The sequence below is a fragment of the Delphinus delphis genome, chromosome 12 (genome assembly GCF_949987515.2).
Source record: "Delphinus delphis chromosome 12, mDelDel1.2, whole genome shotgun sequence".
NCBI classification, from domain to species: domain Eukaryota; kingdom Metazoa; phylum Chordata; class Mammalia; order Artiodactyla; family Delphinidae; genus Delphinus; species Delphinus delphis.
This window is the reverse complement of record NC_082694.2, coordinates 65,575,334-65,602,059: the sequence shown is the minus strand read 5'-3', so window position 1 is coordinate 65,602,059 and position 26,726 is coordinate 65,575,334. Positions and strand designations below refer to the sequence as shown.

At 45.3% G+C, this 26,726-nt stretch overlaps 1 protein-coding gene across 1 annotated transcript; it reads right to left on the bottom strand.

Moving 5' to 3' along the window:
• Nucleotides 1-1,643: 1,643 nt before the first annotated feature.
• CAPN14 (calpain 14) lies at nucleotides 1,644-26,533 on the bottom strand. Its single transcript, XM_060026322.1, is given in 18 exon segments — nucleotides 1,644-1,649; nucleotides 2,073-2,156; nucleotides 3,061-3,116; nucleotides 3,467-3,583; nucleotides 4,226-4,304; nucleotides 4,965-5,033; nucleotides 6,687-6,751; nucleotides 9,287-9,344; nucleotides 10,661-10,692; nucleotides 10,695-10,716; nucleotides 11,217-11,253; nucleotides 12,776-12,979; nucleotides 13,213-13,219; nucleotides 15,413-15,580; nucleotides 16,629-16,792; nucleotides 17,834-17,908; nucleotides 21,309-21,394; nucleotides 26,495-26,533. Coding segments are annotated over 18 exon segments (1,368 nt in total).
• Between the last annotated feature and the right edge of the window lie 193 nt (nucleotides 26,534-26,726).

The following is a 26,726-nucleotide window of genomic DNA, read 5'->3' as shown; positions in this document are numbered from 1 at the left end:
TTTTTATGCTTTGAAAGTGCCCCTTTCAAGCGCTCCTTCCTCCCGCACTGCCCGTCTACCAGGCTGTCAAACTTCCTTTAGTTCTGCCAATGGACACCCTTTTATCCCCTATTCAACCTCCTCCTTTAGTCTCCTATGGACCTGGAAACCAGGTAGTCATGTTTGTTAGAACAGTTTGTAAATTAATAATAAATAGAATTTTAGGGTTTCCCTGGTGGCGCAGTAGTTAAGAATCCACCTGCCAATGCTGGCAGCACGGGTTCGAGCCCTGGTCCGGGAAGATCCCACATGCCGCGGAGCAGCTGTTCGCCACAACTACTGAGCCTGCGCTCTAGAGCCCGCGAGCCACAAATACTGAGCCTGTGTGCCACAACTACCGAAGCCCGCGCACATAGAGCCCGTGCTCCACAACGAGAGAAGCCACAGCAATGAGAAGCCCACGCAGCGCAACGAAGAGTAGCCCCTGCTCGCTGCAACTAGAGAAAGCCCGGGCAGAGCAACGAAGACCCAATGCAGCCAAAAATAAATAAATAAATAAAAATAATAACAATAATAAATAGAATTTTAATGAATGGCTCTGGGTCGCTAACTTATGAGTAAAATGCATGGACCTTGGGAAATGGCCACTGTTCTGATTTTCTGCCTGGGTTCTGGGTTGGTAGGGACGCCAGGAAAGTGAGGGATCACTGTAGCACAAAACATCGTATATACCGACCGTCCGCTGATTAACTCTACAATGCAGCATGGATTTGTTGTTCTTCTTTGAAGTAGATCTGATAGCCCATAGGTCAGGTAAACAGACTGACACCCATCACATGCAGAAGCCCTTTAAGAAGTCGGGTGTTTTAAATTCACTGGCACCCCCCAAATCCAACCATCGGGAGATACTGTCAGCAGAAGATCATGCAGTGACCTCAGATGCCAGATCCAGCCCATCCCACCTGGACCCTGACAGCTCTGTTATGTTCTGTGCTCTTAAAAGTTCAATGTACCCCCGCCCCACCCCCAGACAGTTAAAAGTTAGCCGATCCCTCTACCAGTTTATAGATGCCGGTACAGATGCCTACAAACATATCATTCCCTCTTCAGGTCTTGAAACCTAGACTATTACCCCAAATGTGAGAACGCGGCATGTCTAAGGTCATTTAAGTTGGACACCTGTGGAGTCAGTATCGTATAAAGGAAAGAACACCAAGCCTGGAATCAGATTGCTTAGATGACGTTTCTGCTTGTGACAAGGTTGTGGTCACAGGGAAAGAGCTGGTCTTGACAAGTCCAAGGCAATCTTTCTGCCTCGCTGCTTCCCTCTTTGTATGCTGCCCGTCCAAAGGGGAGATCTGCAGAAAAGAAATCTTACCAGACGAGAAAGTGATGGCTGAAGACACAGTCCTGAAGAGCTGTGGGTGGGTTGAGCATGGGTTGGTCTCAGCCAAAGGCCACCCTTGGGCCATATGCAGAGTCCTCGGTGAGGGCCAACGAGCGTCCAGGCTTCTCAGGAGCACAGAGTCATCATCGGCCACTGGAATGATGAGGAAGAAAATTATGATCTATTCCGACCCATCTCTGACATTCAGTTGAGGATGCTTCATTTCTCAGTCACCAGGTCCTAGAGCCTGATGTAGGACTTGGGGCCTCCTCCCCCATCACTCCTGGGAAGCCATACAGGACATTAATGGAGAGCTTAGCCAGAAGGACCACACCATCCCATAGTAAGTATAAATCAACCTGAAATACAATCAACCTTGACTTCCCTTGGCGCCTGTGAATGATGATAGCCAAGATGCAGGCTGATTCTATATTCAATTCTCAATGCAAGTTTCCCCCATGAATTCAATTTGGCGTGCTTGTGACAGCAGTGTGCAGGTGTGCGGGCCGACGGGGTAGCAGAGATCCAACAGAGCACAGTCTACCTGTTTACATTTGTGGGCCCATTTGTCTGACAGCTTTATGTGGGTGTGATGAACGGTCCCTCTAACTCACATAGGGGGGAACCTCTGGGGAAACCACTCCCCGGGCCAGTTACATAAAAATGGTGATGCTGGTGATGATGAAGATGAGAATGGTGAAGTTACCAGCGGGGTCAGAGAAAAGCCCAGAGTGAAATTCCAGCAAGTTGGCTGCCACTCCCTGTAGGCCTCCTCGATGGCCTTGAGGATCTCCTCAAGGAACCAGAGGTGGTCAGAGCTGGAGAGAACGTTAGACATCACCCAGCCAGCTCATCTCGCACACAGGGAAGCCGAGGCCCAGAGATGCAACGCGATGTGCTGACAGTCCCACAGGTGGTTACGAGGGGTGCTGTGGCTTCACCTTGGGTCTCAGTCCAGCTCTCTTGCCATGATAGCACGTTGCTTTCTAGGAGCCTCTGCTCGAGCTGTGAGCTGCCCTGCGTCAGGAGCCACTCTGATGGCTGTCCTGCTCTCTCAGTGCGGAGTATGTCGCCATGGAAGGATCGCTAGGGATCACGTGTCCTTGGGGATCTGTGATTGGGTACGGGCTCAGAAGTTCTAACCATTGCCCCTCCACCTGCATCCCACCTTCACACTCAAATATGGGAGTGATTGAGGGTAGATACACGTTGAGGGTCCCTATATCTTAGAAGCTTATTCCATAAACTGAACATCCGAGGTCAAGGAAGAAACCCCAGCTTTTATGAGTCTCTTTCTAAGCAGCCCAAACGGAGGATGTGTTTTCGACAGAAAGGGCGGATGATTCAACTCCAGACTCCAGTGTCTCCACATCTGGCCCATGGCAGGTGCTCAGTAAATCTGTGCAGCTTGAACGGAAGGGGAAGACAGCCAGTGTCAGACACAGAGCTGTTTTCTCCTCAGCGTATCACCGCATTCATTCAACAAACACTTGTACCTTCACATATGCCTGGCACACAGTGGGTGCCCAGTCATATTTGATGCACAAATGAATAAGTGCAATGAATACAGTGCTCCATCGTGCACTCAGCAGAACGAAGGGCACTCAGAACCCTTCTCCGTCACAAGCCCCTGAACCGGCAACGGCCACTGCTCCCTAAGATGACATGAATCGACCCCGTGGAGAAGGTCTTACTTCTGGCTTCTGGAGGTATATCCCTTTGCCATCTTGGGTCAAGTTTTGGAAGACGTCTGTGAAAATGCAGTAGAAAAGAACACAGCTAATGCGTGTGTATGTGTTGGAAACAAGAGGGACTAGCTCCTCCCATACGTCCCCTCACCCAGGAAGCCAATTTCGGCCTCTGTGCAATCACACGCGCCACACTTGTTCTAAGCGAGCCGCTTCACACCTTGGCCCTGGAGCAGACAGGGCATAAGTTAGTTCGGGTAGATGCAGCTAGGTTTCACAGGCACAGAGCCAGCGTTCCCCAGAGCTCCCTGCACTGGCAGCAGTCCTCTCTCGTGCTTGAACTGGGGACAGGTGGGCAATCCACGAGGAGAGCAGAGGAAGCCCGGGCCCTCCCTCCTTCCCCCCAGCTCACCCTGCATGTTCTCCACATGCAGCATCAAGCGAACAGAGCTGACGAAGGCCATCTGGAGGTCAGGGCCGCCGTAGCAGATGAGCATCAGCTGGCAGACGTCATCACTGAGCGCGATTCCTGCATTGAGCAAGGGTTCCCACCCTGGGTGCCGGAAACCTCATATCCAGCTCCCCTCCCACCTGAGGCCCCTTAAATTGTCCCTCCACTTCCGGGACCTGAATCCTAATAGCCTAAGATCTTCTTTTACGCGGTTCATTGTGAATTTTTCAATTATTTAGCCATTAATTTTATTGTCTCTCCATTCTCCATCCCTGTCCCCTAGGCAACCAGCATGAGGATCTTTTCATCACGTGGGTTACTGGCCTTGAAGGCAGGAGGCAGTCTGCTTAGTGGTCAAGAGCATCTATCTGCCTTGGCGTCTGGGAGTCCTGGATTTAAGCCCCAGGCAAGTTAACTTCTCTGAGCTTCAATTTCTTCCTCTGTGCAGTGGGGATTAGAACAGGGTGTTGGCAAAGATTAAATGCGAGTATACATGTGCCAACCCTCAATAAACGTTAGCTGTGATCATAGTGATAATAATCAATGGTTTAGTTATTCACAGATCCTGGTCTTTGGGCCTCTGAACTCGGGGAGTAACCCTACTCATTAGAAGATTGCAGGACGCCACACACCCTGCCCAGCACCACTCACCCCGGCCGCCCCATCCCCTGCCTGGTGTGCGCCCTGCAGCATCACCTCCCCACCCGCCTCCAGGCCTACCTGTGTCCCTCATGGCAGCCCGCAGCTGGGCCCAGTTCAGGCATCCTGAGCAGTTAGTGCCTTGCTTGTGGAAAACCTCCTGCGAAGAGCCCACACCAAAGGCTAAGGAAGCCAGGCGTTTCCAAGCCCCACCTGAGAGCCCTCACACGCCAGTGTCAAGGCTGCAGGACTGCTGAGTGTGAGGCTCCACCGGTAGGCCTGGCTGCCTAGACAAGAATAGGGCAGGGGGTCCCTGTCAGGATCCCACCTCCTCTCCCAGTTCTCCTTAAGGCTTGTGAGAATGGGCGGTCTTTCTGTTACGGGGGATGGAGAGTCTTGGTATAGGTAAACGTGCCTAATCTGAGCACGCCATCCAAATTTTGAAGGGCTTCCAACCTTATGACTCAGGAGACGGGAGGAGAGTTGTGAGTAATGATTGGAAAAGTAGGAGGGAGCCAATTTATGATGGACTCTAAATGCCATGCTAGGGAGTGTGAACTCGACTGACGGCCATGGGGAGTCTCAAAACATTTTTAGTAAGGAAGCGATGTGATCAGATGTCGCTTTAAAAATTTAGAAGACTATTGCAACAGGCTCTCTGAGTTTGGGAGAGAAAGGAGGAAACACTAAAAGGACATTAGGGAAGATTAGGTGAGTGGTTGGGCTGAAAGGGCTGAAAGGGAGAGGGGTACCTTATAGTTTTGCAGAATTGCCATTTCTGCACTGTCCCGTGGGAGGCGTGGTGAACACTTGTTCTTACCTGATAGAGCATCAGCTGCTTCCACGGGTCCCCGAATTCCTGGATACTCACGGTGCCGGACGCATTAAGTTGATAGCAGGGTTAAGGTCAAAGCCGCCAGGGGAGTTTTGTCCACACCTCTGGAGGCAGTAATGGGCCCTCCACACAGCAATGTGCAATTTGGGACACCCCATTCAATGTTAGCTATCCCTAGCTGGCCTCCCTTGACTGCTCAGTGCAGCCCAGGGCTCCCTGGCCCTTACTAGGAAAGGACAGAATGAGCTGCAACACAGCAGCACTGAGAGGAGAGGATGGTCTGATGATGGTGATGATGACAGTTACCACTTAGTGAAGCAGGGTATTCTGACATGGCCAATCTGATGCGATTTAAATAAAAAATAGTAACTCTTTTTCTCACTGTTGTCAAAACCAACTCATGGAAGGAGTCAGGCACAGGGCGGCTAAGGATGCCTCTTATATTTAGTCATTTTAGGAACGGTTAAAAGCTGAACGCTTAGCCCTGTAGACCACGTCCAAATACCCCCGCATCAGAGAGACTGGCTCAAAAACACCATGACACACCACCTCTCTTTGAGCCCTGATGGTGGGCCTAGCACTGAGCTATACACTTGACCTATGGAACTTCATTTTCACCTAGTAGGTGGGGTAGGTACTAACTCCTCCCTCTTACGGATGAGGAAATGAGGGCTCAGAGAGCATGATCTTGTCCAAGTTCATACAGCTGCTGACAAGGCTGGGACCTGCCCCAGTGCCTGCATACCTGACCACCATCCCACACTGCCCGCAGCCTCTGCAAAGTTTCTGCCAACATTCTTTATATTTGCAACCCCTCTCACAGTATCCATTCTATGTGCCTCTCTGTGGCGTGGGTAATTAAACTCCGAACAACTTAAGGCAGAGGGTTTGCTAGAAAAATGACAGTGTTGAGAACGAGGAAAGCTGATTTCGCGGCATGTCACGGAACTCCCCAAGCTCTGGTTTCCTGATCTGTAAATGGGGGCAGCGGCTGCCCCATCACCAAAGGGAAAACTCAGGACCCTGAGGCTCTTGTAAAAGCTTCTTGTAACCTGGAGAATTGTTACTAACCGCCACCCTGCAGCTGCCTCATCCTCGCTGTCAGGAAGTAAGCTTATTGTTATTAATAACAATATTGATCACTTTTTGATGACAGTTCTGTCCTAAGCACTGTACGTGGGTTATCTCATTTGTATTCATATACAAATCTTACAGAATAGGTTTCGTTTTGGGGTTTTTTTTTTTTTGTATTTTGGCTGCTCTTTTTTGGGTCTTCGTTGCTGCTCACGGGCTTTCTCTAGTTGCAGTGAGCGGGGGCTACTCTTCGTTGCGGTGCACGGGCTTCTCCTTGCGGTGGCTTCTCTTGCTGCGGAGCACGGGCTCTAGGTGCACGGGCTTCAGTAGTTGTGGCGCATGGGCTTAGTTGCTCCGTGGCATGCGGGATCTTCCCAGAGCAGGGATAGAACCTGTGTCCCCTGCATTGGCAGGTGGATTCTTAACCACTGTGCCACCAGGGAAGCCCCAGAATAGGTTTTAATACCATCTCTGTGCTGCACATGAGGACCTGGGGCACAGTGAGGCTAAGTGACTAGTCGGAGATCACAGACCTAGTAAGTGCTAGGGTTGGGATTCAACCCCAGGCTGCCTGGCTCCAGGGCAAAGCTCTCTAACAGCAGAATGCATCTTCCCACAAACCCAAAAAGATACATCCAGTAGGGCCAGGATCCCCTGGCAGGCCTCGAGGCTGAAGAGAGGCTGTTCGCTCCTTAGACCTGTGAAGGAACGGAAAGAGTCTGCATGGGCGTGGCCCCAGGACTGCATGGCCCTTTTCTGAACAGGAAGGGGCAGTGCTGCCTAGGCTGGCCATAGGGCCCAACGACCACCATTTACGTTGGGGCAGGAAGAATGAGAACAGTGGAGACAGAGAGAGAAGGCTTAGAGGGGATTCCTACATCCCAGTAACACAGTAAAACCCTGCAGAGAACATTCTGGTTTTGCTTCACAGTAGGTCAGATGAACATGGTCCTGTGTATCGGAGGGCTGGGATGGGGACAGACAGGACGATAGAGTCACAGGCTCACCAGTCTGAAAGGGCACCTTTTTCAAGCTCCCACCCAAACTGGAAGACAATCTCAGATGTCCTGACAGATGGCCTGTCGGTTCTGGGAGCTCACTTTTTCACATGGAACCATAGCTCCAAGTCAGGAGAAACTTCTCCTGTTAATTCCAAGGGAAGCGCCTGTAAAACTCACTCACTAGTCCTAGTTCTACCTCCAGAAAAGCATAAACAGGTATTTGTCCCCTCTTCGACTCCTCCCCTCCATTCGAAACATCTAAACATTTCTCCATCGGTTCCCCAGATGATATGGTTTCTAAATCCTCACCTCCCTCTTCTACGCACTTTGCTTTGCGAGCGTCTCCCTAAAATGTGGTACCGAGACTGGAACGCACTCCTGCAGATGCAGGTGGATTAAGCAGAGTACAGTGGGTCTATCACTTCCAAAATTTTCAGTCCACATTTCCCAAATGAGGTTCCCAGGGAGACGTTTTGCAGAGAAAGGGTTTTGAGTTCAAATCCATTTGAAATATTCTGTATCTATGACCCTTGTCTGCATCACCGTGTACCTTAGCACGTGATCCGTGTACAGGAGCCAATGTTGAAATTTTGTTTAATGCAGAATTTCCTAAGCACCATTGACCGTAGAATCAAACCCATTTTACTTCACGGAACACTTACTAAAACCTCTCGGTTTCTAACATTTCTCGGAACACAATTTCAAAAACACACACTAAATGCTTCCATTAAATACTGCCTGAATTTGGATTCCCTTATTTAGCAGCAACTTGAAACTATTAGCACATGTTAAGCTCAAGGTCAACTAAATTAACCAGATAGCTTTCAAATTAACTGCCACAAAGATGAGGTCTCTTCTCTTAGGAACTTGTGCAACTGATTTTTTAAATATTATAAAATGGCAGATTTTAATTATCACCCTGACTACATTTCATCTTTTGGGCTTGGGCACAGCTTGTGGTGAACATTCTGAATTTTAATTCTGTTGGCTATTATATTAATTATTCCTCCCAGTTCTGTGCCCTCTGCAGATCTGATAAGCCTGCATGCCATGTCTTCTTCCAAGACATTGATAGAAGTTGAGGAAGTGTAAGGGGACCAAGGGCAGAATATAGAGACTCTCAACTAAATACTTAAAACGTATAGGCTCTGACCCATAACATAGAATTATCTCTCTGGGTTCATATTTATATAACTCTTGGGATGATGATAAAACTTGTGAATCATATTGCAACTTTCCAACCCACATTTCATCATTTATTAAGGGAGACTTTACCAACTATTTTGCCAAAAGCTATAGCAGCTCTCTGATCTATCAACCAGAAACCCTCTCACAGGAATAAATGAAAGCAATGTGTCCATCCATTCTTTCCAAGGTCATTTTGCATACTTGTGATTAATGCCTTAAAAATTTAAATGTGCAGAAGCCATCTCTTTTACATTTTTTTTGTTTTTTGTGGAGGTGTAGGGAGGGGCTGCATCTCACATTGTATAATTTCTAGAGTCTCCCTTTCTGGCTCTTTTATGATACCCGAGTTTGGCTTTGAGAAACCATCTGGAAATTATACAGTTTCTGAGTGTGTTTGGGTTTGAAATCTTGGCTTCATGTAAAGGAGAAGCAATCACATATTTCAGGTAGCAAATACCCTTTAATTGTTTGGTTTACTTTTTTTCAAAATCATGTTTTTCTCACTCAAAATACTTTTATATGGGCTTTAAGCTTTCCTGATGATTTATCCCAAGCTTCATACAAAGGCATCCACACCGCCCATCTGCAGTTCTCCTTCGTGATGTGCTCCTATCAGATTTCTGTGGGTTAATCAATTTAACTATGAGCTCATCAGAGAGCTCTCTGGTAAGCTAGTCGATACTTAATATTTATTTGCCGGGTTGAGAAAATGAATGCCTTTCTTCCACATGGACTTTATATGCCAAGAAAGAACTATTCAGCTATTCTTCTCAAATTAGCAAACTAGCAGAAATCTTCATTTTCACTGCCATCTATCTTTACACACTCAACTAAGCAAAAAAAAAAAAAAAAAAGAAACAATTTTCTAAGCTGCATAAATTCCTCTACCTCTTTGTCAGACCACACGACCCACCCTGGTATAAGACACAGCTCCTGGGGGGACCCGTGGGCATTCACATGTCCCACCAGGAGAAAGAGAAATAGACCCAGAGTTCAGAAAAGTTGTGACCCCTGAGTCCTACAGGATGACTCTGAAATACTCACCTGCCCAGGGCATGTGGTTCAGGATCTTCTGCAGTTGGACTGCATTTATTTCTGGATGCTGGAGCAGAAGCAGAGTGGTAGAAGAGAATCATCACTGCTGAAGGCTCGTTAGATGCAGAGGGCCCACAGCTAAAGGGGGTTGGGAAAGGCCTCTCCCACATCTGCTCAGGGTGGCACATATGCCATTTCTGGGCAGAATAACTGATGCCATTTTCCTGCACATAAGGAACATGACTAGACATATAATTAAATCTGGAATTTCATAAGAACTTCTACAACAGTTTAACTGGGTGCCAAGTTCAGAGCACCCCAGCAGGGCAGGACTCTTAAGAGGTAGACTAATAGCGGTGATTCTCAAACTGGGTTCTATAGAGATGCTTTGAAAGTTCAGCAGTTGGGTTTCAGTTTTATTACTAATAAGCTATCCTTAGCCAAGAGTCCAGATTTCCATTGTAGAGTTCAGAAAAGCAACCCTTTACATGAACATTTAACTTTAGGACATATTAATGCAATATAAGTACCATAAATTTGAGCTTATAAAATGGCTGTACGTTATCTGTTCATATTTATCTGTTTTATATATGTTAGGTTTCTCTGTGAGATTCCATTTGATAAAGAGGACTGCCGCAGAAGATGTTTGGAAACCCCTGGTATGGAGGAAAACTTTTATAAACAACACACATAAGATTCTGATGTATCCTCTCTGATGACATTAAGCAAAATGCCAGTGGTGAAGATGAGAGAAGACGGGAGGGCTGTTACTAACACAGGCAGTTCATGTTCTTCCAGTTGTAATGACATCACTCAGATGTCAGGCCCAGATTTCTTGCCCTGTTTCTAAATGTATTTCGCATCCTTCAGGTTAGGGACGGGGTGGCCTCTTGCTGGTGCTCAAACCTGGGTCAGCCCAAGGAAAGAACTGGAAGGGACCAGGAGGGTAGGCTTCCTCCTCCCCAATGCCTCTTACCGGTTCCACCCCCACCAACCCACCCACGGGGTCTTCTCCCTGGGCGTCCCTCCCCCAGACCCCCCAGGGCTCATCATTGCCAGGCTCCACCCACACCTCCCAACACTGAGTCTCACCTCTGCCATATTCCATTGTCACAGGGATTAAAAATTAAAGTTGTTTTTCCTACAACGAATCAAGGTAGCTTCCAAGAACGGATATGCATTTTACAGGAGCCTTCTGGAAACAACAGCTCTGCTCATTTGTCTAAAACCTTGAGGGCTTTCATAGAAAGTGGCAGTTTGGGGACTAGAAAGCCTTAAATCACAATTTAGACACAGGGTCAGGCAGATGCAAACCCACCCGCCATGGGATTATAGGCTCCACAGCGTGCCCTGCTCCTTGCTACCCCCCTTGGGTCAACTTACCTTTTCAAAGAGTTGGGTGAAGAATTCATCCTGCCCTCCATTTGGTCTACAGTCTCCTATAGGAACAGACACACAGAAGGACTTGGTCATTCCCCTGGACGAATGGACTCTCGTGCACACACTAATGTGCTCACGGCTCCCAGGCCTCTGAAATCTGTGAGTCTGACCCTGAGTGCTGGTTTAAATGTTTTACCATAGCACTCACCCACATCCCTGTTTCTCCAGTCGTCACTGGCTTTGGGGAAGTAGCAAACTGTGAAAGGGGCAGAAGAAACACCGGGTAGAGAGAAACAGAAGGACATGGAGGTGTGACTCCTGCATCTGGGGCTCCGGGCCTTCAACGCCAAGGACCTGACCAGAGGGCAGTTATTTTGGTGCAAAAACAGTAGAACCTGCATACTTCTAGGGCACAATAGATAACATACTATGTGCGCCATAGAGTAGGGCCTGCAGGATCTGCAGACCTCTTCCCCGGACCCCTGAATGTGAGGGGAGAAGCCCCTTTCCCAGCTCTGTAAACAGTTCCCATCATGTGGAATTCCACCTGACAACCCACCTTAGGGAAGACGACACTTGAATTGCGGCCAATTTCACTGAGGGGGGAGAAAAGACCGAATTACTTCTTGGGGATCATTTTGGGAACGTTTTGACCAATATTCTCCCACCCCTGGGAACTCACCTTCCCAGTTCCTTAGCTGACGCCCCACTTGCCCTTGAAGTGTGCAGTCTGGCACAGGGCTCAGCACACGGCTGTACCTCTCCACGTGCCCTGTGTTCTCACCCCACGGCCTTTGCTCAAGCAGAACCCTCCTCCCCATGTGCCCTTTCCTTTCCCCGCCCTCATCTAACTACTCCCACTCATACGTTCAGACTCAGTGGTCTCACAAGGCAGTGAGGCCTGGGACCAAGATAAACTATCTATGCCCGAAATATGATGGAAAAAGAACTGGGTTCTAAGCACTGAAGGGCTGTCATGTCAGAACAATCATAGGCAAAATACAGGCTTACCTCATTTCACTGTGCTCCGCGTTAGTGCATTTTTTTACAGATTGAAGGTTTCTGGCAACCCTGCATAGAGCAAGTCTATGGGCGCCATTTTTCCAACAGCATTGGCTCACTGCCTGTCTCTCTGTCACATTTTGGTAATTCTCGCAATATTTCAAGCGTTTTCATTATTATATTTGTTACTGTGATCTTTGATCAGTGATGTTACTATTGCAAAAAGATTCTAACTCACTGAAGGCTCAGACAATGGTTAGCATTTTTTAGAAGTTTTTTTTTTTTTTTTTTGGCCGCACAACTCGGCATGCAGGATCTTAGTTCCCCAACCAGGGATCCAACCTGTGCCCCCTGCAGTGGAAGCGCAGAGTCCTAACCACTGGACAGCCAGGGAATTCCCGAGTATTTTTTAATTAAGGTATGCACATTGTTTTTTTTAAGACATAATGCTATTGCACACTTAATAGACTACAGTACAGTGTAAACATAATTTTTATATGCCCTGGAAAACCAAAAATATCCTGTGACTCTCTTTAACACAGTATTTGCTTTATTGCAGTGGTCTGGAACTAAACCTGCCATATCGCCGAGGTAGGCTTGTAATAAGTTTGGCTGGGATGAGTGTATATTGATTCGTCTGAGCCTGATGGTTGATGACAGCCCCCCTCAACTGAACAAACCCTGTGCATCTCTTAGGAATCACCACGTCCTTGAGGCCACCCCTGCTTCCCCCAGGACCATGGAAGGGCGGCTCAGATGCTTCTCCTTGGTGCTCTCCAAACACCCTGGACAGATAAACGCTTACCCCAGACACACCATAACATAAATAACTGTTCATACGTCCATGTCCTTTCCAGCCTTTGAGCCCCTGGAGGGCAGGGGCCAGACCTGTTCTAGCTTTTTCTCTCTACGTCCAGCAGAGTGTTCATTTGTTAGAAGGAGAGCGGGGAGGAAGAAGTGAGGGATGTCTCCGCGCAGACAGCTGCCCTGCTCTCCTGCTCACCCTGTCCCCTGTGTTGGTCACAGAGACCCCCGTCCTCCGCCATTTTCGCCTCACCCTGCCCCCCTCCCCTGGCCCGAGTGGACCCCAACCTCCGGGAGAGGCCTGGACCTTACTAAAAGACGCGCTTCCTGGAGAAGACTCTGAGGACGAACTCAGACTCCTGGCGGGACTCAGATGTGCAGGGCACAGTGACGTATGTCCCAGGCTCCAGCCACAGCTCCCGACTCACTTCCTTCTCTCTGAGAAACGTCTCAGGCCAATTCAGGGGAGCATTTTCCCAGAAGAACTTGGGAGGCAGTCTCCTCTGGTCATCATAGCTCTGTGGGTAGAGGACGGGCACCTTTGCTGGAACCCTACATGAGGTTGAATAAATATGTCGACTGATTTGACTTTGTGTTAAAAACAATATCATACACAAGATGAGGTGAGGAATGTCACTGTGTCTGCACTTTCCACTTTACAGTTGAGGGTCTGAAGTTCAGACAAGTTAGGTCATCTGCACAAAGTCACCTAGCAGGTAAGAGTCTCAGCCAGGATTGGAATTCAGGACAGCTGAGCTCCAATGTCCACATTCTCGATACTTCCTGAAGCTGCCTCCATGTATGTGCTACCATTTCAAGGTTGATCATGACATGATTATGCTCGTAGGTACAGACGGACCACCAGCCATCTACCATACAGATCAACTGGATACTCCGTGTCATCTCAGTGAAAGCAGCCTCTTAAAGAGGAAAGAGTACTGGCCAAAGCTCAAAAGACCCAGATCAGAGGTCTGGTTTGTGTTTTGTTTTATCTCTTATTTTTATTCTCTCTTTCTCTCTCCCTCTCTCTTTTATATCCCCCTTTGGCCCTCTTTTTCTCTCTTGCTTCCTCTTCCCTTGGCTCTCATGCAGGGCTATGGAGGGAGGGGAGATCCATAGGGGGGATGCACACAGTTGCTGCTGAAGACACTACCCACCACATAAAGACATTTCCCAGATTCCACTTAGGGCTGGGGAAACAAAATGTATCTCTTGGTGATACATGCTTTCTTTATTGAGACAATGAGAACTAGAAAATCAGCCCTTTGCTGTCTTTGCCCTGGCTGCCAGGAATCTCAGAACTAAATTTTATAATCAGCTGCAGTAGCTGTTCTAGGTTTAGTGCTCCTGGTAGAATTAACTGCTTCCCTATCTCTCATCTATTTATAACTTTTTTCTTGCCTTTTGAATTCTGTAACTGGTTCATAGTTTTGTTCTGTTTATACTTTTTATTGTAGGTTGACCCAATTCTATTTAGGAATAGGCTTGATATAAATAGCTTTTTTTTATATGAAATAGTAGAATTTAATAGAAATTCATGGCCTTTTAGATTTGTCTGATTCACCAATGTTTATTTTGAGATCTGGCATCATTTATACTATTTCCTAGACTTTTTTTTTGAATTTTATTTTATTTTTTTATAGAGCGGGTTCTTATTAGTTATCTATTTTATACATGTTAGTGTACATGTGTCAATCCCAATCTCCCAATTCATCCCACCACCACTCCTCGACGAAATAACTTTTTCTTTTAAAATTAATCGGCACCTTTGGGAGCGCTCAGTATTCCCTCGGGAGGAAAACAAAAAACCCAACCAAGCCAAGACACCCAACGCAGAATGGTTTCTTTACAAAAACCCTTTCACTCAATTCAGTCCAATCTGAGAAAATTAAGTGTTTCACTCCTGTTTTCTTTGGGAAACAAAGAATATCCGCCACCCTTCAGAGGCTGGGATAGCTCAGGCCTTCTTAACTGATCCCTCTAGGCTGCCACCGCAGCTGAAACACAGAGCTGTTGCTGTCCTCTGCCTGTGTTTCTGTTTTGTTTTCCCAGCCTTTGTCCCTCGTCCCCTAGTAGGTGGGCTGCATGGGCTCCTGATGTCCCATCTGTTATAGATCTATTTTATTATGGGCTTCAGAACTCAGGCAAGATTGTGATTTTTCCTTCTTCCTACGTTGTGACAGTCTTCAATATTAGCCCTAAGTATTTATGTAGGGATTTAATCGATTCTAAAATGTATCGGTTCTACATCAGGCTCAGACCTGTCTATGGAGGTGTAAGGACTTTGGGGGGCCCTTGGATAAAAACAGCAGATGCTCTTTACTTGCACACACAGAGGCAGTTGGCATTATTGCCAGACCTTCCCGTGGCTCCTTACATAAGGCTGCTGCAGTCTCAGTGAACCCGGGACATCACTCCCTACCAGGGCCAGCCTGGCAAGTGTGCAACTCACCTTGCTCATCTGAAAAACAAAAAAGAGAGGCCTCATTAGGCAGTGAATCCATCTCTTTCACAAGCATGAATTCTATTGGAGGCTGGTATACAAGAAGACTCTACCCAGAGGCCACTTCCCCTCCCATAAGACTTGCTGTTCCAGCCAGTGACATTTTAATCCATCATCAGAAATCCTGGATAAAGGTGAGGCAAGGTAAGCTTGGCTTTTGGGGAGGGGCAAAGGGAACTAGAATTAATTGTACCAACTGTGTGCCAGGCACAACGATAAGCACTGCTACACGATCTTCTTTTACTCCACCTTTTGCATAAATATCATTGTCCCCATTTTACAGATGTAGAAACTGATGTTCAAATGCAAGAAGGTGGCTTGCTCTAGATCACACATTCCCAAGGATTTGCACCCATGGTAGACAGAGAAGGATGTAGGTAGACAGAGATGGATGGTAAAGAGGACAGGAAACAGGAAGAAAGGATAGGACTCCACGAGAGGCCCACCTACCCTGAAGAGGTAGAAGCCAATGGCGAGGTGAGGCTTCTTGTTGCGGTGCCTGTGCCTGGGCTTCCGGAGCAGGGACACCAGCACACTACAAGGCATCTGGAACCTCTTGCCCTCCTGGGGCCTCCAGACCGACAGCAGGAACTTAGGGTTCTTCCAAAATGTGTCTGGGGCAGAACATAGCCAAGGTAAGACAGGCTCCCCTAGCCTCCTGCTTGCCAAACCACAGAGAGGAGCACAGACCCAGGGTGCTGCCCCGGGATTCCCACCCAAGGTCCACCGGACAGAGCTGGGGTCCACCCGGACAGAGCTGCACATAAGCTAATGCTTGGTCCCCGTTAAAATGCTGCTCCCCTGGGACCACAGGCACATTCTCTTCAGTTAGTTAACAGTCACTGACCCAGGCAGTGAACATCTCCAGGACACAAAGTCTGTGCCAGGCAGTGTGCTGGGCAAAAGCTACAGTGGAGAGTAACTCTCAGGTCTGTGTGTCCATAGAAAAACCCGAGGTGGAAGAGGTGGGAGGGAAGGAGCAGAGCTGTGGGGACCAAGCCTTAGCTTATGTGCAGATTCAGCCTTCGGGGGGACACTGTGGGGGAGATGAAGGCAGAGCCAGGGCCACCCGGGCCCCGCCGAGATCTTACCCCCTTCACATCTTTCCTACCCAAGAGACGGCCCATTGTGGAGAAAGGGACACAGTCCCCAAACCTCTCCACTTGGAGAATGTATACGCTTTCATCTCCTATACCTGATGACCTGGGAATCCTTGATTTTGTTTCTCTACCAAACTCTAGGTAAGGAGGGCCTGATACATACGATATAAATACTATTTCAATCCTGCCTGTTATGGGGTGGTTACTTCAGCATATCAGTGACCTTATCCTAAAACCACAGAAAGATGTGACCCAACCTTCTACTATGCCTGTGCGCCTGTGGCCGCCTGGTGCCGATTAGGAAAGGGAACCCTCTGGAAAGATACACCCCCAAGAGGTAGGCAGCCTGACTGAGAATTCTACGCCCTGGTGCAAATTAGGACAAAGGTGCCCCATCTTCCTGGTTCACGTAGCCCGGGGCCAGCGCACGCAGCTTGGCCAGCAAAGCCCCCTCACCTTCAGCCAGGGGCCCTGGGCAGCGGCTCTGTCTGCAGCCCCACCTTTGCCTGGAGAAGCTGCCCCTTTAGACCCAAGAGCCTCTGTCTCCTGTTCACAGGCTCACCTCGGGGTGACTTTGTCGGGCCACCAGCCGTGGTCCCTTTCTCCCATCTCCCCTCCAGCATGGTGTACGACCACTTCTGGACCACCTCCTGACTCAGCAGGTCTGGGCTCAGTTTACAGATGACCAGAAGCATGAAATGTGCTTTAAAGTCCTGCAGTGTCATCCTGTGTAGAGGACGAAGGAGATGACATCCAGTCATGAGGACCAGAAGGGAGGCTGCAACTAAGTAACGGGCATCCCAGCCCTCTGCTGGACCCAGGGCCCCAGCCTCCACACCCCCATGCAGAGCTGAGCTGGCTTTGGACCCATGAGACTGGGGCTGGATGGACCAGTGTGACGGTCCATCTCGGGCAGGTGGTGCTACCAAGAAACCCCACCCTGTGGCTGGAAGAAGCCTCCAACGATGGCTACCTGAGGGCGATGTTCTTGGGCCACTGATGGTGGTGATAAAGTGGAATTGGGGCATTCATAGCTAGTCAGTTGATTTATACATGTTCAATAAGAATTGCACAAATCAGTTCCTCATCATCAATTGATAAAAATCTTCATCCCAATTGGCTAACGTTGTGCCCCAAGGTGTGTTGTCTGAACCAGCTCAGTTTACTATCTGTAAACAGAAATAATAGTATTTGCAGGACTCTTGAGTTCAATGACCACTTACTTAAAGAGCGAAAGGGACACAGCAGTCTGAAAAGGATGGGTACAGGGAGAGGAGGGACAGCGTGGGAGTTAATAGTAAGGGTGAAAAGTGGAAGGAACGGGGAACAGGTGGGTCTCATGTCAGACACCCAGAAGCAGCATCAGCTCAGGGTGTCTGGTGGCCTTTCATAAAAAGGGGTGAGAGGCTTCGGGGTGGGTGGGGGTAGTATTGCTTTGCTCTGGAGGGCACAGGTGTGGTGGTTTATAGTCGGCAAGAAACAGAAGTCAGAAAGGAGGCAGTGGCCACACCCACCCTCTGCTTTGAGCACCCGCTGAGTTCCATGCCAGGGGTCTCTGATCTCATCACAGAGACTGTGACTGTTTGATTGCCCTGCTAGGCCATGAGCCCCTAAAGGGTCTTCTTGATCTCTGTATAAGAGATCTTGTCTCTTGATCTCTCTTGATCTCATGTATGCCTGGCATACATGAGGCACCCTGTAAACGTTTGCTGGATGGATATCCTAATGTAAGCCAGGGCATGTGCCCCAAGTCTCTGAGTCAAATACCAGAATTCCCCATCATCATCTTTCCTCAGCAGCAGAATCTTCTCCTTGAGGCTCAGTAGCTCCCACATACTTGAGCTGAAAACAGAAAAGAAATGTTTTCATGGGGAAGGAAAGGATGGAGAGGGACATGCAAGAAATTCTTCAGTAAATGCTCTATAGTGTTGCTATTTATTCTCATCTTCATACTGCTTGCAGACAATTACATCTCACATCCTCTATTATGAAAGCAACGTGTGACATTCATTCATCACTTACTCTGAGCCAAGTTCTGGGCTAGGCTCTTGACATATTTTATTTCATTTAAGGCTAACAGCAACTTTACAAAGTAGGGATTTTTATTGCCATTTTAAAGATTAGGAAACTGAGGTTAAAAGAGATTAGGTCACTTGCTTGAAGTCACAAAGTTATTGAATGTCAGAACTAGCATTGGAACCTATGTTACTATTGGGTTTTTTTCCACAGCCCATCATTTTGGACTTCTGTTTCTGGCTACAAAGGAGTAAGGCTTTCATGTACCACTTCCTCACTAGAAACAACTAAAAATGGGACAAAATACAAGAAACAACTGTTCTTGGACATTAGACAGCAGGCAGCACAGAACTGTGACCCCAAGAGGAGGGAGACAAATAAAGTGAGCCTAACATTGCCTAGACTCCTGCCTGAAACTACTTCCCTGGACAGTGACGCAGGGAAGTGGACCCACAAAGAGCCCAGCAGTCTTGCTGAGTGGAAGAGATAGAGTCTGAAGTTCAGGGAGACAAGACAGCTAGAATTTGCTGGGGAAAGTGCCCAAGAGGAGGGGGCTACTTAAACAAGGACCTCCAGAGGACTTAACAGGTGTTCCCTTGAGTCTTTGGCTAAAATAAAATCTGTCCATACATAAAATGAAATCCCACAAGACTGGACTATACACAGAACAATTTCCAGAGCTGACACCAGGCTGGAAATCATTTGAATTCCCACCAGCCAGAGTCAAAAGACCTTACAATATACATGGGGTCTTTAGTAGAGAACCCAAAGGGTCTACACCTTAGTAGTGGGGTCAAGTTAGGCCCCAACTAAAAGTTTTCCTAGAACTGTCCTAAAAGAAAACTTCAAAGTATCAAAATAATCCCTAAGCAACTAAATCTACAATGTCCAGTATCGAATAAAAAATCACTATGTATATGGGCTTCCCTGGTGGCGCAGTGGTTGAGAGTCTGCCTGCCGATGCAGGGGACACGGGTTCGTGACCCGGTCCAGGAAGATCCCATATACCATGGAGCAGCTGGGCCCGTGAGCCATGGCCGCTGGGCCTGCATGTCCGGAGCCTGTGCTCTGCAACGGGAGAGGACACAACAGTGAGAGGCCCAAGTACCACAAAAAAAAACCAAAAAAACCCACTATGTATATGAAGAAGCAGAAAATGTGATCCACTATCAAATCAATATCAAAAAAACAAACAACCCAATCCAAAAATGGGCAGAAGACCTAAACAGACATTTCTCCAAAGAAGATATACAGACTACCAACAAACGCATGAAAAGATGTTCAGCATCACTAATCATTAGAGAAATGCAAATCAAAACTACAATGAGGTATCACCTCACACCAGTCAGAATGGCCATCATCAAAAAATCTACAAATAAGAAATGCTGGAGAGGGTGTGGAGGAAAGCGAACCCTCCTGCACTGTTGGTGGGTATGTAAATTGATACAGCCACTATGGAGAACAGTATGGAGGTTCCTTAAAAAAGTAAAAATAGAACTACCATATGACCCAGCAATCCCACTATTGGGCATATACCCTGAGAAAACCATAAATCAATAAGAGTCATGTACCACAACGTTCATTGCAGCACTATTTACAATTGCAAGGACATGGAAGCAACCTAAGTGTCCATCGACAGATGAGTGGATAAAGAAGATCTGGCCCATATATACAATGGAATATTACTCAGCCATAAAAAGAAACGAAATTGAGTTATCTGTAGTTCGGTGGATGGACCTAGAGTCTGTCATACAGAGTGAAGTAAGTCAGAAAGAGAAAAACAAATACCGTATGCTAACACATATATATGGAATCTAAAAAAAAAAAAATGGTTCTGAAGAACTTAGGGGCAGGACAAGAATAAAGACACAGATGTAGAGAATGGACTTGAGGTTACAGGGAGGGGGAAGGGTAAGCTGGGACGAAGTGAGAGAGTGGCATGGACTTATATACACTACCAAACGTAAAATAGATAGCTAGTGGGAAGCAGCCACATAGCACAGGGAGATCAGCTTGGTGCTTTGTGACCACCTAGAGGGGTGGGATAGCGAGGGTGGGAGGGAGACGCAAGAGGGAGGAGATATGGGGATATATGTATATGTATAGCTGATTCACTTTGTTATAAAGCAGAAACTAACACACCATTGTAAAGCAATTATACTCCAATAAAGATGTTTAAAAAAAAAAAGAAAATGTGATCTATGACCACACGTAAAAACAGACCTAGAAATAAGAGAGATATGATGGAATTAGCAGATAAGGACATTAAAACACCCATTATAAATGCGCTTCATGTTCTCAAGGATGTAAAGGGAACTATGGACATGATGAAGAGAAAAGTGAAAGATATTCTCAAATGGTATCTCTAGTATTAAAAAATATAATATCTAAAATGAAAACTACTCTGGATGAGACTAACAGCAGATTAGACACTATGGAATAAAGCCCATCATTTTATTTAATCCTCATCACACATCTGGCTCAAAGAAATTAAAAAGTTTGCCTAAGATCACACAGCTACCAAAATTAATTTAACCCGTCATTTTTCTCAAAGACAAGCACTTGTTTTCCTAAACAAACCACTACCAACAACGTTATGATGCTATATTTCTACACCACTTTAAAATTTATATAAATCGGGCTTCCCTGGTGGCGCAGTGGTTAAGAATCCGCCTGCCAATGCAGGGGACGCGGGTTCGAGCCCTGGTCCGGGAAGATCCCACATGCCCAATTAAGCCGGTGCGCCACTGAGTCTGCACTCTAGAGCCCACATGCCACAACTACGGAAGCCTGCGCGCCTAGAGCCTGTGCTTCGCAACAAGAGAATCCACCGCAACAAGAAGCCCAAGCACTGCAACGGAGAGTAGCCTCCACTCGCTGCAACTAGAGAAAGCCCAAGCGCAGCAACGAAGACCCAACGTAGCCAAAAAAAAAAAAAAAAAAAAATTTATATAAATCTTTGGATGCCATTTTTCCACATAGACCCAGTCCCTCCGACAATTCCCTTTATTAATGTATAATAAATAGAGTGTAGTACATTCTATCAGGAGTAATATTCCACTTATTTTTCTGAGCCTTCATTTTTTCATCTGTAAAAATGATTAAGTGATAATGCATATGTGAAAATGTCAAAAGCACGCATGTGAATTTGTGTGCCAAAGGCAGCCTCCTTTGCAGCCTTTACCTACCCCGTCCTCACCCCTCCCAGCCAGTCTCAGAAGCTCACCTGTCACTCCAGTCTCCTTTCCATTCCACTCTTCCCCAGGGGTTCCGCAGCTTGACTAGGTAGGCAGGTCCATGTTTGGAGGTCACCTGTATAAAATGAGAACCAGTCCAGGTGGCTGGGCTGAGTGCCAATAGCAAATGTTGCAGATATCTGGGTGAGATTCGTGCCTGCAGATGAGACCTTGAAATGAACGATCAAAGGCCCTGGGAGTTGGTAAGAGGAGAAAATGGCTCTGCTGCTCACTAGCTGTGAGACCTAAGGGAAGTTACTTAACCTTTCTGTGTCCTTTTCCTGATCTGTAAAATGAAGCCAATAGTCACATCTACTGCAATGCGTTGAATGGGTACCCTCCTCCAAAGATACGTTTACCTAGACTCTGTCAATGTGATCCTATTTGTAAAAAGGGTCTTTGCAGGTGTAATTAAGTTAAGGATCTTGGGATAAAATCACTCTGGATTAGGGTGGGTCCTAAATCCAATGACAAGTGTCCTTACAAAAGAATAGAAGGGGAAAGACACAGAGGAGAAGGGTGTGTGAAGATGTAGGCAAAGACCGGAGCTATGCATTCCAAGCTGAGGAATGCTGGAAGCCACCTAAGCCGAAATAGGCAGGAAGGATCCTCCCCTACAGCTATTGGAGTGAGTACGGTATTAAGGACACATTGATTTCAGACTTCTGCCTTTAAGAAACACTGTGAAAAATAAATTTCTCTTGCGGCAATTTGTTATGGCAGCCCTAGGACACCAATACACCTACTCATAGGACTCTTGTGAGGATTGAGCTAACATGGGTAAAGCAGTTAGGACAGTATTTATCACATATTAAGTGCTAAATTTTGTTAAATACATTTGTTAAATAAATATAAAATCATAAACATAAATATTTTTAAATATAAATTTTGTTATCTCAATATGAAAATAAAAGTTCTTGACACACACAAACATGACTGATGGAGATCTAAGAGAAAGAAGAAATCAGGTGCGAATGGAGTTGAAAAAGTCTGAAACAGAGTTAAAGGGAATTGGAGGACTTTGGGGAAGTCACACTTACACTTACAGCCAAATAAACCTGGGGTCTGAACCCAACTCTAACCATTTACTGACTCAGTTTTATCATTTCAGTTTTATCATCTACAAAATAGGGATAATATATACTTTGTAAGATTAGTGGGAAAATTCAACTATTCATTTCGTAATGAATACAAAACATTTAGTCCAGTGGCTGGTCCATAATAAGCACTCAGTAAATTGTGTTAAAATAGTAATTAAAATTATTCCGTAATGATTGCATTTAGTGCTTACCAAGAGGTCTTTGGGAAACTCTCAACCCTGGGACTGAATGTGAGCTGCCTGTCTACAGGATACCCAGGGGAAGCTCAGACTGGAGATATGAATGTTTAGGATTATTGGCATACAGATGACAACCGAAATCTTGCAAGTGGGTAATAGCACAGCAGTAGATTGGTTGTTTTTGCCCTCGCAGGGAACAGTCCTCCAAATATAATTTTTAAAATTTCAGTTCCTTAAGTTAACCATAATACAACACAGTGATTGGCTCCCTGACTGTTAACCATACCATATCAGACCACATCTGGGTTTATCCATCAGTTCACCTACACTTCATAAAAACTGTGGCATGTGCCCTGCTCTGCCTCGTTCTAGGTACTAAGCTTCTGTTCCGCTCTCTGGGAGAATCATGACACTTCGAACTGTCATGCAAACAAAGTAAGTCATGTGTGTGAGAGCAGCTAGCATAGCGCCAGCCACGTAACAGGCTTCCAGGCAGCAGTGATTATCCTCATCTCCTACACTTGGGCGCATGCGGCTCAAACCTTATAATTATTTTTGGCACCTACATCTTAGTGTTGACTCACATCGAGTTTGCTGTCAATTCAATCTCATGTCTCACATGTTAAAACATGTGAGTTCTGTCCCATCCTGCAAAAGGAAACCCTTTGAGAAGATCCTGGTCTGAGCTTCAGTATCCTTGTGGCTATCAGTAGATATCATTTTCCAAACCTACTGCTCCTCCTGTGGTCTCAGTTTCTATTCACAGCATCACCATCTACCTAGGCTTCTCAGAAACACTCAGAGCACGTAACACAAATATGTAATTATGTATGTAGGATTCTATATACACACAAATACATGTATCTGTCAAATCTAAGAGGATGCTATATGCCAGATGCTAAGAATACTTTTTTATCTGACCCACCCCCCCAAAAAAAAAGCATTGAAAAAGATCACAACTCCCAAGCCAAGGAGGTGAAAGAAAGAAGAATCCAGATAGGTATCAGAATAGCACTGACATGGGGAACAAAAAAAGAAGGCTCCTTTTTAAAATTTCAACATTGTTTTGAAAATTCTGGCAAAATATGAAATACAATTATAAACCTAAATAGTATTAATAAAGAAGAAAAACACTAGTTGATCCTCATTTAACTGGAAAACTAAGAATGAACTAAAAAGTACTGTATGAATGAGTATTAAGTAAAAAAACTATACATTAGATAAATACTTTTTAAAGTAATGGCATTCCTCTATATAGCAATAAGCAGTTAGAAATTATCATAATAGAAATATCTTTCATAGTAACAATAAAAATATAAAATAACAGAGAATAATCTTAAAGGAAATTTTTTTACCTATTTGTAAACTACAGAAAGTTTACACGGATGTAAAAGAATAAGTGGAAAGCTGTATCATTTCCTTGGATTGAAAATTTAAATATTAAGAAGATGTTAATTCTCCAAAAATTAATTTATAATTTTATTGAGATTCTGATAAAAAAAATCCCAATGATCTTGTTTTGTGGGGGAGGGGAGAGACGAGGAGAAGGTAATTGACAAAACATCTTCAAAATTGATCTGGATGAGTAAACACAGAGACATAAGATTAATGTCCTTATTGTAAAAACAGGGAAACTTTTTCAAAACAATGAGAAAAACACAAAGTGTTTTTAGAAAAATGAAGGATAAACAAAAATAGACAGTCACAGAAGAAATATAAGTGGCTAATAAACAAATGAAAAATTTCAAACTTTTTTGTAATAATATATACACTCATTTTTAAAAATGAGATATTTTCCAGTTCCCAAATTGGTGAATTTATTTAAATAATAACATACAGTGTTGGGGGAAAAAAAAAACCCTAGGAACTCTAACATCCCTGCAATAGGATATAAACTGTTGTACCTCTTTTGAAAAGCAATTTGGTGGTAAGTATCAAAAGAATTAATAATGTTGCCAATGGTTCCATTTATAAAATACATATTAAGTAAATAAAACCATGGATGAAGAATTATGTACAAAGGTGTTCATCTTTCAGTGAAACAGAATAGATAACTCTGAAATAAAGCTTTTATTATTGTTGGCAATAATTCTGCCAATGACTTACATGTTCGTTATTTAGTACGGCTAATTAAATTAAGGAATTTCCATAGAGTTGGATATTAGCATTCATTCCAATTAATTATTTGAATAGTTTTCCAGGATATGTGAAATACACATGGTATAATGTTGACTGGGGAAAAGGCAGAGGATAAATAAATACATATTGACAGAAATAAGACAGAAACTAAATTACCTGCAAATTTCATAATTACTTTTCAATTAGAAGGAACAGAAGATTTTGAGAAAGAGAGAGAGAGAGAGAGAGAGGAGGAGGGGGAAGACAACAAGGACAAGAAGAAAGTGAGACTAAGAGATTGTTAAAACATGTTAGTAAGGGAGAGTGAATATTCATACCAGATATTAAGATGTATCATAAGATTACAGTAATTTAAATGGCATGTTACTAAAAATAGACACAGCTTGCTGAAACAGGGTAACTCTGAAATAGGGTTATCCTATTTCAATAATTTATAATAATGTGTCTTTAAGAAGACTTGACAAATCAAAAGAGAATGGAAGACTATTCAACAGAGAACTGGTAAAGAATCTGGAAATAATTTTGAATACATCACCACTCCACAACTTTATACCAAAAAAAAAAAGCTAATGATGAATTTTAAAGTTACATATAAAAGTTTCAAACTAGAGAACAATTTCAAGAAAATAAAAACTCAAATTCTTGAGGAGAACCCTTTCTAAGTTTAATGTCGTAATGGGAGAAATCATAAAGAATAAAACCAATAGCTTTGGGCTTCCCTGGTGGCGCAGTGGTTAAGAATCCGCCTGCCAATGCAGGGGACACGGGTTCGAGCCCTGGTCCGGGAAGATCCCACATGCCGCGGAGCAACTAAGCCCGTGCACCACAACTATTGAGCCTGCGCTCTAGAGCCTGCGAGCCACAGCTGCTGAGCCCGCGTGCCTAGAGCCCGTGCTCCGCAAGAGAAGCCACTGCAATGAGATGCCCACGCACCACAACCAAGAGTAGCCTCCACTCACCATAATTAGAGTACGCCCGTGTGCAGCAACGAAGACCCAAAGCAACCAAAAGTAAAAATAAATAAAATTAAAAGAAAAAAACCAATAACTTTTCCTATAAAACAATTTTAAACTCAGTAAGCAAAAAAAAATTTTATAATCAAAATTGAGAAGCAAAATACAAACTAAATAAAATAAAAATAAATACAGTTTTTAAATAGAGAATAATTGAGACATAGCTGCTGAGTAGCAGACTTTTAAAGACAGGAGCAGGCTCTGCTTCTTCAACTTCCACTGTTGTCTGCTTTTGTATGTTTAAATAATGCCTGCTCCTATCTTCTGCCTTTATCAGTTTCCTTCTGCTGGTACACATTGTGTGATGGTCATAGCCTTATTGTTTTACAATCATTAGCCAACTGCAGGCAATTCACATTTCCAGTCTCTCTGCCCATCAAGAGCCCCTTCCCTAATGAGTCAAGTTTGGGGCCTGCTTCAGCACTGAGCGAGATTTCAAGAGAAATGACAGCTCAGCCTTCCTCATCAAGAAGCTTCGTCGACCTCCCCTAGTGGGGAGACAGGCAAGATTTACCATCTAGGAAAGATGCTCAAGACTTGTCCTTGCTCCAGGGTCCCTCTGGATTCCTGTGCTTTTGTCGTTTCACTGCTTTGTTACTTTTATTATCCAAGGGGGGTTGTTTAGTGGGATAGTGCTATCAAGGTACTGCCTACAGGGACAGATTGATATGTCTGGGCTTGGGACCAAGAATTTACTTCTGGTTTTGCTTTCATCAGGAAGCTCGGAGCCACACAAGCTGCTCACTTCTAAGGAGCACTGGGTGAGCTCACCTCCCCCCGACATGATCGCTGCTGCACCCGCCACCTGCCCCTTCTCCTATCTACTGCCTCAAGGGTTAAATTATTTTTCAGAATTCAGGAGATTTTGGAAAGCTGCCTCACACCTTTTTTGGATTGATGGGAAAGGAGGTAGGATGATAGATAGCTCCACAGAGGATGCCTGTGGGGGCAAAGCTTTCGACCTCTCTGTGTGAGTG